This window comes from Ictalurus punctatus, chromosome 2 (genome assembly GCF_001660625.3).
Source record: "Ictalurus punctatus breed USDA103 chromosome 2, Coco_2.0, whole genome shotgun sequence".
Lineage (NCBI taxonomy): Eukaryota > Metazoa > Chordata > Actinopteri > Siluriformes > Ictaluridae > Ictalurus > Ictalurus punctatus.
The window spans coordinates 27,840,116-27,856,693 of record NC_030417.2 but is presented as its reverse complement, the minus strand read 5'-3'; the positions used below and the strand labels follow the sequence as shown (position 1 = coordinate 27,856,693).

At 39.4% G+C, this 16,578-nt stretch overlaps 1 protein-coding gene across 2 annotated transcripts in view; it reads left to right on the top strand.

Annotated features, from left to right (window-relative positions):
• The window catches only part of sdk2a (sidekick cell adhesion molecule 2a), a 165,439-nt gene that overhangs the window by 142,417 nt on the left and 6,444 nt on the right, over positions 1–16,578 (top strand). The window contains exons 34-42 of one of the 2 annotated variants that reach the window (XM_017461828.3): positions 1,361–1,462; positions 1,595–1,710; positions 2,496–2,682; positions 3,589–3,726; positions 4,178–4,360; positions 4,463–4,588; positions 7,357–7,521; positions 7,618–7,758; positions 15,133–15,277. In XM_017461828.3, the coding sequence (XP_017317317.1) occupies positions 1,361–1,462; positions 1,595–1,710; positions 2,496–2,682; positions 3,589–3,726; positions 4,178–4,360; positions 4,463–4,588; positions 7,357–7,521; positions 7,618–7,758; positions 15,133–15,277 (1,303 nt within the window). The remainder of the gene's footprint in view (positions 1–1,360; positions 1,463–1,594; positions 1,711–2,495; positions 2,683–3,588; positions 3,727–4,177; positions 4,361–4,462; positions 4,589–7,356; positions 7,522–7,617; positions 7,759–15,132; positions 15,278–16,578) is intronic. The other variant, XM_047149719.2, reaches the window with a different exon arrangement.

Here is a 16,578-nt window from a genome sequence, read left to right as displayed (position 1 = left end):
AAATATTTAAAATGGTTAAAAGTTCTATCTCTAAACCCACAGATAAATTAGTTTTTACGTGGTTCTACCTGCTAGCCAGTCGTCCAGGATGAAAATCGGATGAACACAAAACGGTCTGCCTTGACCAATTGATGTCCATGTTTTATTTACGTGCTGACAGAAAAGACTCGAAGCCTCAGTATGGCAAGTTGCAGAACAAAGTAACTTCTAGCTGTAGATCTGCTGCATGTGTTCCTTGAGAGTAATCAAAAGTAAGTGTTCAGTACAGGTCCAAAATGCTCGCTGGGTTTACAATATATAAATATTCTGGCACTTTAGAAAATCTTGAGCACAGCAGACGGTTCATATTGTGACTAACATCACATAACATTAGCATTATATATTGCTGACTATGCATGCAATGTGCTTAATAAACTGAACGTTCTGCTGCAAATGAGTCTGGGGTTCAGATGGCGGACGTGTAAGACATGTTTTCACTGACTCAGTATTTGAGCTTGTACATTTGAAGTAAACTTAAAGTGTGAGCTAACGTGCGCTGTTTTGCTAGATGGAATGTTATGCAGCTGGGAAGCTGGCAAAAGTAAATGAATATGAATTAGATATATTTGAATTCTATTATATGTAAAGTGTCACATTAAAGTTTTTTCTGTGTTGTATTTAATACATTTTTGTTGATGTATTTATTTGTTTTGAACTTGCTAGAGGTAAGCATTTTAGTTTGAAATTGAGATTTTAAAAATGAGAGCGCTAAATACAGTTGAGATTTTCCATACATCCATCCACTTATCCTGCACAAGGACACTACACACAATTTAGAGATGCTAATCAGCCTATGGCGCACGTCTTTGGACTGGGGGAGGAAACCGGAGTGTCCAGAGGAAACCCCTGAAGCATGGGGAGAACATGCAAGCTCGTGCCCACAGGGTAGAGGCAGGATTCAAGCCCCCAACCCTGGAGGTGTGAGGCAAACATACTAACCACTAAGCCACCGTATCGTATCGTGTCGTGTCGTAACATTTTGAAATTTGCGTTAAATTTGTTATAAATGTCAAAACCTTTCATTTCAAATGTTATGTTTTTAAAGGCAAATCTTCCCCGTAGCAAGTTCTTAGAAAAGCATCAATTTATTAAATATGCCACAGAACAAATATTTTTTTATTTAGTACGATGTGTATGTTCAGATAATTTGTCAGTTCTAAGCTCCATAGAACGCCAAAGTTTTGATGCCTCATATCTTAAAAACAGCTCTTCACCCAGATGCAACCTTATAATACTTACGGTCACAATGTGTCAACACTAAAAAGTTTCTTCTATAATATTAAAGGTGTGTTTTTACATGTGTTTGCTTTTTCCATTGCAGATCTGAGTAAACACAAGCGCTATGAGATCAGACTGAGTGTGTACAATGCCGTCGGGGAAGGGCCCATCAGCACACCACAGGAAGTGTTTGTAGGAGAGGCAGGTGAGTGTCTCTCACTCCAGACCAGAACTTCAACCTTATCACCACTACAGGAATGAATATCCACTTCAATTCGGAGCTGTTTTTATTCACTATGCCAGTGCTGAGTTTAATACTCATTTTTATATTCGCTAGTTCCCACTGCTCCACCTCAGAACGTCGCTGTTCAATCTTCCACTGCAACCCAGCTCGATGTCACTTGGGATCCTCCACCGCTGGAAGCTCAGAATGGAGACATCCAAGGCTACAAGGTGGCTGCAACATTTATTTCAGCCTCAGAATTTTATGACCTTGCAAGCGCTTCATTTAATAACGTTTTTTCCTCAGGAGCTCTCTTAAGAGAAAATGATGACCTTGCAACCAGTTCATTTAACATCTTTCCCTCAGCAACCCTTTTTACACGTTCGGCATTTGTCCTTAAAGCTGTGCTTCAAATGAGCTGATTTGAAATTAGATGTCTCTATTGCTTTACAAATTGCACATTATAATAGAATGTAATAGATCTTTATCCTAGTTTTGTGGTAGTGTGAAGGTTGAATCTATTACCTTCTGTGTGGATTGTTTTTGTTTTTTTGTTGGTTTTTGTGGGGGTTTTTTTTTTAATCCACTTTATTTTTTCCCTTTTTTTCCTTTTGTGTGCCTGATTATATTACAAAAGAGTCATGCCGTGACAGCCGGTTGTGATATTAGATAGGAGGCTTAATCATAATAGCTATCAATAGCTCAATAATGAAACTATTAGAGTTGAGCAATGCATTAAATCATGAGGTCTCACTGATGCAATAATTAGAAGGATGCGAGGCAAGCTATTACACACACATTTAAAGACAAACAGGCAGCTGCATTCGTGATTTCCAATTTCTTTAAGAGTTTTAAGCTCGTAATTTTTGTTCTTATGTTGGTTACTAATCATTAAAACAAATTAAAAGTGGTAATTGGGCTTCTTCTGCAAACTTCAGATTACACCTCTACCGTCATCTGTCTTCATCTGAACCTTGAGACCTAATGGCCCTATATATCCCCTTTCCTTGCACAGATCTATTACTGGGAGTTCCAGCTACAGAACGAGACGGAGAGACTGCGGACACTCTTCCTGCCTGAGCTGGGGGTGAAGCTGAAGAACCTGACAGGCTACACCACTTACATGATTAGTGTGGCCGCCTTCAATGCAGCCGGGGATGGCCCACGCTCTCCGCCCACCAGAGGGCGCACTCAGCAAGCAGGTACACCACTGTTGCAGAAATCGCTGCCACCAACTGCCCGTCTAACCACCAGTTTGACTCTGGGGAAAATGTAAATCTTTCTGTGCCCACATTCTTCCCAGAGTTTCCTGCTGTTTAGATTGTAGGTTTTCAATACAAGAGGTCACATTTTACTGAATGCACAACAGCTATGATATTGAAGGCCATGAGGGAAATGTCATCCTTAGGTTCTTTTTGGGTGTTTTTAAATGAGATTTGACAGTTTCAGGGTGGCTTTTGGCATATTTCGATGTGAAGGCTACAGAGAAGGAAGCATATGACAGCATGATAGTGGGAATTTGATCATTTGGGCAGCATGTGGTGTGGGTCTTGGCAGGACCATACAATAGGAGCTGTGTTCTTGCTTCCCCATGCTCTCCACTAGGGTCTCAGCAGAAAAAGAACTTTTAAAAAAATAATAAAATTCCTCTAGCCATTTCCTCTCCCTCAAAGACTTTGACAGTATACTTGGGAGGTGACGGCAGGAACTGATTCTAGGCCTTCATGCAGTTGAGATCCCGGGACATCAGCCAATACAAGCTTCTCTATTTCTTATTCTAAAAGAAACTGGCATTGCTAAAATATTAGCCTGAGACAAGAAAGAAAATGATACACTTCTATAACAAATGTGAAAGTAGTTTTAAACTTTTACGCCTTGCTCATTGAAGTTATTAGCAAATGCACACGTCCTCTGCTTGCATAAACCAAAAAACACTGAAAGCATCAACTAAGATGCACTAATTCCATTTCCTCCATTGAATTTGATCTTGAGTGTACTTAGCTTGGGTTTTCATGAAGACTGTCATGTTCTGTTTGTGCAAAAAAAAATCAATACGCTAATGATGTCTCTATCTGTGGCTGTGTGTGCGTTTATTTGTTCCTTCACAGCCCCTAGTGCCCCTAGCTTTATCCACTTCAGTGAGCTTACCACTTCTTCTGTCAACATGTCCTGGGGTGAGCCCAAACATCCCAATGGCATAATTGAGGGCTACCGCCTGATCTATGAGCCCTGCACACCCATCGATGGTGAGAAACTCAAACCTGTTTCCTGAGATATATTACACTTGATATACAGAGAATGTAGGCTTGATTTACACTTGGTTTTATTCACTAAAGCCCTTTCTCAAAATCAGTCCAAGCTGTTGTTCTCTTCTGTGAAGGAAAAGCATGTAATAGATGGCATACTTTAGCTAATATTTGCCGTCTGCACCATGTCATGGCATGGCATCAATCGAGCCATGTTTTAAACACATGTTAGGGAATAGATGCCTGGGTAATTATGTGACGAATTAGAGAATTCAAGCCTAGGGTCATGGTTTATTAAGAGCTTCAGAGCATTTGGGGTCTAGGAAAGAGACCGTTGTGAAGCTTGAAATGTTTTCACAGGGTCATTCTCTAAACTGCATGTATGTGCTGTATGTGAGCTCTTTTTCTCTCGCTTTTGCATGTATCTAGATTTGTAGTGTCTCCTTTACAGATTCCTCTCCTCACACTCCAGGTGTCAGTAAAGTTGTTACAGTGGATGTAAAAGGCAGCGCCCCCCTATGGATGAAAATTAAAGACCTGACTGACGGGGCGACCTACAACTTCCGCATCCGTGCCAAAACCCTGACCTACGGGCCGGAGGTGGAGGCCAACATCACCACAGGGCCAGGAGAAGGTCCAGTTGTCTGAGTTGTCTTTATTCTGTTTTAGATCGTGTCACATTTTATAAGTGCTATTCCCAGTCTCTTACCATTGTTGTTGTTGTTGTTGTGTGCAGGTGCTCCTGGGCCTCCAGGTGAACCATTCATTTCACGGTATGGCACGGCACTCACACTCCATTGGACAAGCGGTGACCCTGGCAGAGCGCCCATCACACGATACGTCATAGAAGCCAGGCCATCTGGTATGTCCTAAAATAAACAGAGAAGTGGACTAAGATTCAGAATGTATTTCAAAACACAGTCTCTGACACTAGGACCCATATGTACCCTGCGAAATGAATAGTGCTATACCTTCATGCACTCAAAACATTAAATGAAACTGCAAAAAAGGGCCAAATATATAGTATTAGATTAGAATATGTGAGATTAATTGTAGACCCTTTGAAACCCTAACACTGATTTCTTATTCTTTACTAAATACTGTAATAATACAGAATATATGTTCATGCTTAGACAAGAATAAATAATCAAAACCATAGAATTGAATCATGTTGCAATTCATGTGTCTAGAAAGTCATAATGCTCAGCTTTGAATTAACCGGAAACCTGATCATGTTCTTTGTTTCTGGTGCTTAAGCTAAGAAGGCTTTGTACTTTTGTTTGCTAATACCTCACCACACAAAACACATTGTGGCCCCTTTCATCTGCTGAAAGTAAATATATTTAATATGGGTAATGGAGTATTTTCATTTCAAAGCTATTTTTTGAAAAAGATACAAGACTGGTGTGTTTCCTCCCAGCTCCCAAAAACATGCCAGTATATGGACTAATTATTTTAATTTAACTCACAAGTGAGAAGTTGGATTAACAGTGCTGTGAAAAAGTATTTGCCCCATCCTGATTTCTTCTGGTTTTATATATATCTCATAATAAATAGCTTTAGATTTTCAAATGAAATACAACATAAAACAAAGGCAACCTGGGTAAAAACACAATATAGTTTGATTTTATTTTTTTATTGAAGCAAAAAACATCTATCACCCATGTGAAAAACTAATTGCCCCCTTAAGCTTAAAATCTGGTTGTGCCACCTTTAGCAGCAATAACTACAACCAAACACTTCTGATAACTGGAGATCAGTCCTTCACAGCACTGTGGTGGAATTTTTTCCCCACTCTTCATTACAGAACTGCTGGAAGGTTTTTAAGCATGAAGTGCCCGTTTAAGGTCCTGCCACAGCATCTCAGTTGGTTCAAACTTCGGTTCAGACTTTGACAAGGCCATTCGAAAACTTTCATTTTGTGTTTTTGAGCCATTCAGACGTGAATTTACTCCTATCCTTTGGATGATTGTCTTGCTGCATAATCCACTTGAGTTTGAGTTTCAACTTATAGAATGAATACCGGACATTCTCCTTTAGGATTTTCTGGTAAAGAGCAGAATTCATGTTTCCCTCAATTACTGCAAGTTGCCCAGGCCCTGAAGCAGCAAAGCATCCTCACACCATCACACTTCCACCACCAGACTGTAGGTATGATGTTGTTATTGTGGAATTCTGTGTTTGGTTTACGCCAGTTGTAACGGGACACCTGTCTTCCAAACAGTTCCACTTTCGACTCAATCCACAGAACATTCTCCCAAAAGGTTGGAGGATCATCAAGGTGTGTTTTGTTGTTCTGGGTGAGCTGTGGTTTTCACCTCACCATTCTTCCATGGATGGCATTTTTGCCCAGTGTCTTTCTGATAGTGGAGTCACGAAGAGTCACCTTTATTGATACAGGAGAGGCCTGTAGTTCATTTGATGTTGTCCTTGGGTCTTTTGTGACTTCCTGGATGAGTAGTTGTTATGCTCTTCAAGGAATTTTGGAAGGTCAGTCACTTCTGGGAAGGTTCACTGCTGTGCGCTTCCACAGTAGTTTTTCCATTTGGAGATAACGGCTCTCGCTGTGGTTCTTTGGAGTCCCAGAGCCTTTGAAATAGCTTTGTAACCCTTCCCAGACTGATGTATTTTAATCACCTTCTTCCTCAACATTTCTGGAATTTCTTTCACCTTTGGCATAGTGCATTACTGTTTAAGACTTTTAACCAACTTCATGCTGTAGAAAAAGTTCTATTTAAGTGTTGATTTGATTGAACAGGGTTTGCAATAATCAGGCCTGGTTGCATCTAGTCCAGCTGACACCCATTATGAATGCAGTTTCAAACATTTCAAAGATTCAGAGATTTTCAAAACAGTGAACTCTAGGGTCAGTGTTATAGATTTAACCAACTAATGTGTCTGTATGTTGATTGATCTAAAATCAAATGTGACTATATTTTCATTTAAAAGTAAAAAGAGAAATTACATTTTCTTTATTGCTGACAGCGTGAACAACCATGTTGATATGATGTCATATTCTGAACCTTCTCTATGTTCAGAGTAGGAATTCCCAGTTAAGGAATTCCATCAGGTTTTTATATTTTTCTTAGTTTTATTATCTCGGAGGTTGGTAATTTTGAGTTACGAGGTTTAGTCAAACGCAGCATATATTGCCCCTGTTAATGAGTATGTGTGTGTGTGTGTGTGTGTGAATGTGTGTGTGTGTGGTGCTCTGTGATGGACTGGTGTCCCATGCAGAGTATATTCCTACCTCGTGCCCAGTGTTCCCAGGATAGTCTCCGGATCCACCTTAACCCTAACCAGGATAAAGTAGTAACAGCTGATGAATTAATGAATATATTTGACTGTAGACTGTAAGTCTACATGTTCAGTGTTTTGCTAACAATGAAAGATCCCAGATTTTAAACAAGTAACACCAGATGCCTTTTAAATGAAACCATACCATCTGAGGTTCTGTATGCTTCTAAAAGAAAAGAGTTAAAGGTTTGATGGAGAAGAAGAACATGCTTGTGGTTGACTTAGTCTTAGGCTGACCTGCAGTTTGAGAGTATATAATCTTCTGTTCTGTCCTGTTTTTCTCTACTTTTTTGGAGGACGATCAATAACTTTACACATGTCAATTACCTACAGATGAAGGATTGTGGGATATCCTTATCAAAGACATCCCCAAAGAGGTGACATCATACACCCTGAATCTGGACATGCTGCGTGAAGGGGTCACCTATGATTTCCGGGTAATTGCGGTCAATGACTACGGATATGGCTCTCCCAGTGCTCCGTCCCCTTCCATTGCTGGTGAGGAAATTTTGACTACTCTAAACCTTTTTCCCCAAACTGTATAAAGTTTCTTTACAAAGTCTGTCAATGTGGTATTATTTCTTGAATTTCCAGCTCAGAAAGCTTCCCCGTTTTATGAGGAGTGGTGGTTTCTGGTGGTGATAGCACTCGTAGGCCTGATCTTCATCCTCCTGCTTGTGTTTATCCTCATCATCCGTGGGCAGAGTAAAAAGTACACCAAGAAGACTGATTCAGGTACAACAGGAAGCAAATCGGCATTCTCGTCAAAATGGATGTATTCTATATGGTGCGAGTGTCCAATCTTACCTGGCAAGAGCCGGTGGAGCTGCAGCCACTGGCTCCTGATTGGTTGGAATGAAAACCTGCAATCACACCGGTTCTTTGTGGATAAGATTGGGACCGTTGCTGTAGGGTTTGGGAATGTGATGTGAAACTGCTGTGATCCACTGGGTTACAATCAGTTACGATGCTTTAAAAAAACATGACTAGCTAGCTTTTTCTACGGGTCAGTCCATCTCAAGTAATCCCAAAATTGTAAAGTTGGTTGCCTGACCTTTTTAATTTTCCAAATTACCTTGTAATGTGCTCTAGAGACCTGTTTTTATTCCAAGGGGCTAGGACCAACCTGAGCCGAGATATTGAGGTTTCCGTACACTGTTGTATAAGTAAAATTTTATTGGAAAATAAACTATAGATTCAATTTCTTTTCAAATTTGGGGTCATCACTGTAATAATATTGAAAAACATGATTTACTGTTGTCTTAGGTGGAGATAAAAGAGGGATGCGCTAAAGCCTCTCTTGTGAAATGGCTTAATTTATTAAATTAATTAATTTTATTTACTAAATGAACATCCATTACTAGTTTTCATGAAAATCATAATTTGCATCATTTACACTCTTTCTCTATCTTTCTCTCTCGCCCACACGCTCTTTGTTAGCACAGTTTTATAGTTTTTTATGTTTCTAAAATAACAGCTAGGAATATTTACTACATTCCTTTACTACCAACGCATTTTTACTTTCTATAATTACCTTTAATATTCATTTTGCTGTTAGTGTTATGACTATGGAGTAATTTCAGGCCTGTGGAAAATATAACAGCTGAACCTAAACATTGCCCGCCACTAATATTGGCACCCTTGGTAAATATAAACAAAGAAGGCTGTGAAAAATTGTCTTTACCATTTAACCTTTTGATCTTTTCTTTAAAAAAATTCACAGAAGTCCTTTGCTCTCATGCATCTCAAACAATTGCAAACAAAACACAGGTTTATCAAAAAAATATCTTTGTTAAATATAGGTGTGTAACATTTATATATCTGAACTATATTTCCATTGATATTTTACTTTTTTTAGTCCAATGGGAGACTAGGAACAGGAAATTGTTCAACTATGACTTCCTGTTTCACAGGGGTATAAATATGAGGTAACACGTAGACCAAATTCCCTTAGTCATTCATAACAATGAGTGGGGCTGTTTTTCTGCCGGAGGACCTGGACATTTTGTTAGGATGCATGGCATCATGGACTCTATCAAATATCAACAGATATTAAATGAAAATCTGACTGCCTTTTCCAGAAAGCTTCAAATGGGCCGTGGTTGGATCTTCCAGCAGGACAATGATCCAAAACATACATCAAAACCAACACAAAATGGTTTACTGGTCACAAAATAAAGGTCCTGCCATGACCAATCCAGTCCCCTGACTTGAAACCTATAGAAAACCTGTGGGGTGAACTGAAGAGAGTCACCAGCGTGGACCTCGAAATTTGAAGGATCTGGAGAGATTCTGTACGGAGGAATGGTCTCAGATCCCTTGCCATGTATTCTCCAACCTCATCAGGCTTTATAGAAGAAGACTCAGAGCTGTTATCTTGGCAAAGGGAAGTAGCACAAAGTATTAACTAAAAGGGTGCCAAAAATTGTTGCACACATATATTTATCAAAGTTTTTTTTTTTAAATAAACCTGTGTTTTGTCTGCAATTGTTTGATATCCATGAGCGCAGAGTATTTTTTTAAACAAAAGATCAAAGGTTAAACAATAACGACAATATTTACGAAGGGTGCCAATATTAGTGGAAGGCACTGTATTACACAGTAATATATATTACGTTATAGTGATTGCTTTGACAGATGACAGTTCACCAGTGTGTAATTGAGTCTATAAATCCTGTAACAGCTCATTTGTGACTTCTAAATGGGCTTCTAATTATATGGTTATTTAAATTTTCTAATTTTCTCTCAAATTTTCAAAAGACCTCATGCTACATGCAAATAATAATAATAATAATAATAATAATAATAATAATAAAGAGGAGACATCTGAAGGTCCTCCTCTGGTCAAGGTCACCAGACTTCTAATAACACCATATCGAGAAGCCTAGCCTGTCTGCCTCTTTATGGATTATTTTTATATTTCACAAAAGTTACTAAGCTACTGTTTTGTTTTCCTTCTGGAAAATGTGACACACAACAGCACAAGCTAGTAATAGTGTTACTGAATGTCTGTAATCTCACCCCCTGCCCACAAGACACAAATCACACTTTATTAGAGGTGCTTTGGAGGCATTTTATTTTACGTTTGCTTTGACCTGAGTTGTTATAGCTGGCAGTAGTCCTAGGCAGATAGTCAGAATAAAATATGAACTGTTCCAACCTGCACTCCATTTTAGCGGCGCAAGGCTATTAGTGAAAATTCCAGCAGGGCTGATTTTATTGACGAGCAACTAGGTTCAGCCAAATGTAGAAACTAATTTCCTCTGGTGTATGTACATATATGTTGCGTGTATCTTATCAGTAATCACTTCAATTACAGTCGCTTCATGGAAAAAGTAACCCATATGGTGTAGGGCATTGTTAGAGTTCCTGTACACTTTATCAGGTTAATTTTTCACTTGTGTCAAACTGAAAGAAACTACGCTGTAAAACCACTAGTGAAACTTTCCTTTTGGGGAGTAAATGTTTTTTCAATATCAACAGTGCAGCCATGAATAGATATTTTGGTGTGCAATGAAGCCTGAAGTACAAAGCAATGCATGCAAGAACCATAATATATTTACGGTAATATATTTAATATACATAACTCAGTCAATCAGTTCCATAACTTCAAGTCCACCAAAGCATGTCCCAACTAGACAGAAAAACTGCACGTAATTATTCCCTGAGCATTTTGAATAGAATTCACTTGGGTAACAAATCACTATCTATAGCCCTCAACGAAAGATATTGATTCTTTTTTTTTATTATTTTATATATATATATATATATATATATATATATATATATATATATATATATATATATATATATAGTGTGCCAGTATGGATACATGTGTGCACAATTTAATGTGAGTGCAAGATCGAGGTCATAAAATCAATGAGAGTGTGCTATGTAGGCTATTTTGTCCTACTTTTAATTGTTATTAATTAAATACTGCTATGATGTTACAGATAATTTGATGTGCACTCCTGTACAGAAAATGCGCCCACAAAGGATAAGCTGACCAAGCACTTATCTAGTTCCAGCTCACTTTAAGTGTACTTCATTATTTCACTCGCGTACAATTTGGTTCACAAGATAAGCAATGAATCAGATGCTGTCTGAACCTACAATCTCCACTTGGATCAATTGATTAATAGTGTCATAATTGTGTATTTACTATTGCCCTTGAATGGTATTCCATTATCTTTGAAGGTACTTACAGCCTAAATCGTAAACTTCAAGGTGACGTTGTGGTTATCTTGCTCGAGTCAGTATCTTACAAGAAAAACACATTTAAGTTCAAGGTCAGAATCTTGCATAACCGAGACACACCTTTGTTCTTGGCAAACTCCGCCCCACATGCGTAACACATGCAATTATCTGAGTAGTTTGGAAGTCTGAATGTCTGAAAACTGATGTGTGCAGGTTTGGCTATACTGCACATATGCTATATGCTTGACGTGAATAACACGTCATCCTCACAGAGGCTAATATTGTTTTTGTTTTTTTTTTGTTTTTTATGAAGATGAATCCAACATGTAATTTTGATTCAAAGAGGTTTTTTGAATCCACCACACCTTTAGGTGTGTCCACTACATATTTAGGTTGCAGTGCCACACCTGCGGCTAGGACAGTGTTCATAGTTAAATGTGCTGCAAAATAAGAAGACTGTGATTCATTTTGATGACTGTAGTCCCTATTTTACTATTGTAGTACGGCATCATTCATCGTCATAGCTACACATAGTCGCCTGAGCTCCACCTTATGTCTGACTGTATCCTGCATCTTTTGACTAGTGCGGTACACCCAAGGGTAGGTCTTTTGTTTCTTTAATTAAAGGATACATTTACTGTAGCTCTAAAAGTTACTTAAGACTTGTTTCTTATCTTGAGTGTACTATTATATTGCTTGTACCTTATCTGTAAAGTAGGCTTTTTTTCAGAGAGTGTGTATTCAGACTAGGCTGAGTTTATCATGGGGAGCAGCATACGCTCCTGTGAGGTCAGCATCTAACAAAACAGGCCTTAAGCGTTTAACAGAGCGTAGAGTGATTTAAGCCCACACAGATTTCCTGAGAGAAACCACTTTGTCCCTGCGCACACACATGTACTACAGCTCTGAGAGTGAGAGTGATGATGGAGAGGTCAGGAGTCTGGGTGTGTGTGTGTGTGAGAGAGAGAGAGAGAGAGAGAGAGAGAGAGAGTCTGGTCAGCATTTCAGTGTGCGGTGCCAGGGTTTGAAAACAGAGTTGCGGCTGGGTGAAGGAGCACAAGGGAAGTGCTTGTGTGAGGCACAAAGGGTCGCTCTCATGGCCTGGCCTCCCCTCTCCACCCCTCTCTAGCCCTCCATCCATGGTCCGCTCATCTCCCTCTGACGCCTATTTGTTTTTGCTTCATCCTGTCAGACCCGCAGGCCTGCTGGGGGTGAGATCACATAGACGAGCAGGACAGGGTGGAGAGGTCACTGGCCACAGCTCCAAACTTCCCTGGAGTCACAGTGCAGCTCCGATCACACCAGTGTGTGTGAGACAGACTGAAGGTCAGCTGTCTGGTCTCTCTATAGGCGTTTCCACCAAAGTTCTGGAAGGCTTTACATAGCGATGGGCGATATAACAAAAAATATTTGACATTTCTATGATACATGATATGCATCATGCTGTATGGGTTTACTAACAAACTGCCAGTGTTGATGAGATTAAATGATACTTTTATTTAATGTCTCCAAAAAATATTCTGTACATTCTATTTTTTTTTTTAATTATCATTGAAGCTTTACAAAACCTTTTAAGGATTTAAAACAGTACAGAACTTCAGCATCTAATTCTTTCAATCAGAATTTAAAACGTTATTTTTAACAAAACAAAAACTGTTATTAAAAGTGTATTGAGTGAAAAGTGTATTGTGACATTTTTTTTATCATGATAATGATATCATCATATTGGTAAGCCCTAGTTTTCCAAGATTCTGAAAGAGAATCCTGTTCAAAATACACTTTCTGACTTGCTTCTTATGTAAAAACATAAGGCAGGGGAAAAATGTCGCTGTGCCGGTGCTTCTTGTTTGAATCATCTTTTCATCATGGACATTTGAAACAAGCCTTAGTAATTGCTACTTAGTTTTAGTCATTTGGAGATAAACACAGACTCGTAGGACAGTTGGCCACTCGTGCAGCGAGTCTACCAGGGTGCGCTCCACCTCACTCATTCCCCGTCTGAAAAGTACCTACTCTGTAAAAAGATTCCTGAAGCTTCGGCCCAGAAAATAAAAATGGGCCTGGATCTACTGGTGGACTATGATTTTACTAAACTGTGCAATTCAAAAACTTTTTTTTATTTTGGGGGGTATTTTTTTCCTTATTCACCATCCAGAGAGCAAAATTGACCATGCCCTCTGTGTCACGTAATGGAGTGCAGATAAGTGCATTTATTAAAGAGAGGCAGGCAGACAAATCCAAATCGTGAGACAATAGCGTGGTCAAAAAACAGGCAATGTGTCAGGCGATTAGCAAACAGGCACAAACAAGGCAAAACAGGAATCAACTAGTACACAAAACACGATGAACAACAGCTTGGTATACAGAAAACACATGTAATACTTCGCAAAGACTTAGTGTTCAAACAGTCTCTTTTATGTGTGGTGTGAGTGTGTAAGATCGGATGATGGTGTGCGTGATTAGAATGAAGGTGAGGGTTCTGGGAATTGCGGTCCATGGCGGCCATGTTTGCAGGCCACAGTGCAGGATGGGAAATGTAGTTACTGGTTTGCTGTGATATGACACTCTAGGTGGGAGAGATGGCATTACTCTCTGTTTCACAGCCAATATTAGGTGTCTGTGATCTCATGTATGCAGAAGGGGCTAGATAAAATTTCCTCGGTGTGTGTTATGCTGTTCTGTAATGCAGCATGAGAAGCAGATAGAAAAGATGTAGCAACTGGCTTCACATGTCTCGGAGGATAGGGCAGAGCTGACTGGTGGGTGGGAATCGGCAGATGACAAAACTGGAGAGAAAATAGGGGGAAAGAATCTTACTTTGCTTCTATGAAAGACGTCAGACATACTGATAATCACAGAGGATGCAAAATCCAGGGTACCTTTTTATTAAACCAGTTTGATAACCTCCATAGCCATTTAATAATGATGATGATACTGAGTCTTTATTGGTCACATAGACATTACAGCACAGTGAAACCCTTTTCTTCACATACCCCAACTTCCTGGCATGGAGTGCAGAGAGGGTTAAGGGCCTTGCTCAAGGGCCCAACAGTGGCAGCTTGGCAGTGCTGGGGCTTGAACCCCTGATCTTCCAATCAGTCAGTGCGTTTACATGGACAACAATAATCCACTATTAACCCAATTAAGACAATACTGTGATTAAGAAATTACCATGTAAACAGCAGTTTTTAATTACCTTAATCTGATTAAGGTCATACTCAAATTAAACACTAATCGAATTAAGACATGTGGAGTATTCCTGTTTTAGTCACATTTTCGATTTGTATTACAGACATGTAAACACCTTAATCACATTATTAACGTCGTGTGAGAGTTTTCACCGCATTTTGCGACAGGACACGATCACGGGGAACAAGAGAGTACAGCCGCGTCCCAAACCGCATACTTGCCTACTGTAGGCCTGTAGTGGGGAAAAATACATGTATCTCGGCTACTATATAGACGGTAAGTACGCGGTTTGGAACACAGCCCACGGCTTCAAGGAGTTGTCTGTTTGCACGTACAGCATGACAAGTAATTAACTGTACTTAAAGCGTTCGTAAGAAAGATTAAATAAAAACACCCAAAACTGTATACGGTACCATAACGAAGACGAACTGTATGTTGATACGTGAAATTCTGGAGGGACGGCGTGGCACGGTGACGTAATGACGTGTGCCGTTAATCTAATTATGTTTTATAACATGTAAAATGGGTACATGAAAGGAGTATTCTAAAAGCGACTCATGTAAACACCTTAATCACATTATTATCTCACTCAGAGTAAGGTCAATAATTAGATTAACGCTGTCCATGTAAACGTAGACAGTAACCCAGAGCTTTAACCGCCAAGCCACCACTGCCCCCCTGTTTACTGCTTAGTGTTTAGTAATACCTGTTTACTGCATGCAGGTGGCCACTCAAACTGCACATCTCTGCCCCTCTCCCATGGAGACATGATGAGGATGGATGAGGGTCGATTCCCAGCTATGGAGCTCAATAACAGGCGCCTCTCGGTCAAAAATTCCTTCTGCCGCAAGAATGGCATCTACACCCGGTTTGTATACCTTTCCATAACTTTGTTAATATGTGCTCTATCACGCTATCCCAATGAGTGGGATAGCGATATTTAAACATATACAATAAAATGAGATTATACAGTGGTGGTTGAAAGTTTGTGAATCTTTTAGAATTTTTTATATATCTGCATAATTATGACCTAATACATCATCAGATCTTCACACAAGTTTTAAAAGTAGACAAAGCCAAACCCAATTTACCTGTTGATCAGTCCTGCACATCAGCTCAGAGGAATTTTAGCCCATTCCTCAGTACAGAGCAGCTTCATCTCTGGGATGTTGGTGGGTTTCCTCACATGGACTGCTTGCTTCAGGTCCATCCACACCATTTCTATTGGATTAAGGTCAGGACTTTGACTTGACCAGTCCAAAACAATAACTTTATTCTTCTCTAACCATTCTTTGGTAGAATGACTTGTGTGCTTAGGGTCGTTGTCTTGCTGAATGACTCACTTTCTCTTGAGATTCAGATCACGGGCAGATTCTCCTTTAGTATTTGCTGGTATAATGAAAAGCTCATTGTTCCATCAGTGATGGCAAGCCATCCTGGCCCAGATGCAGCAAAACAGGCCCAAACCATTATACTACCACCACCATGTTTTACAGATAGCATAAGGCTCTTGTGCTGGAATGCCATATTTTCCTGTTCTGTTCAGCCCTGATCCCTGTTCTTTAAATAATACAGGGCACTCACTCACACCTGATTGTCATTCCACTGATTGAAAACACTTGACTCTAATTTCACCTTCATATTAACTGCTAATCCTAGAGGTTCACATACTTTTGCCACTCACAGATATGTAATATTGGGTCATTTTCCTCAATAAATAAAAGACCAAGTATAATATTTTTTGTCTCATTTGTTTAAATGGGTTCTCTTTGTCTACTTTTAGGACTTGTGTGAAAATCTGATGATTTTTTTTAGGTCATATTTATGCAGAGATTCTAAAAGGTTCGCAAACTTTAAAAGCACCACTGTATGTCCTAGCAAATGGGTTTTCTTTTTAATATCACATTTTTAATAGAACATATTTCACCACCACAAAGAAAATGTAGAAAATGGCAGTGGAATTGGTTTCAAGAAGTAGACTGCATAAGAAAGCTAGACTTGGGCCTTGGGCCCACAGCTTATTTAAATTCAGCTTCCTGGCATCATTTAAATGTATTGAATGGAGAATTGGCTAAGATTCCAATGGCAGTTGTTCCTTTCCACTCTCCATCTGTCAACCTAAAAGAAACCAAAGAGACTGTGCCAGTCAGAAGCTGAGATCTGGCCTCC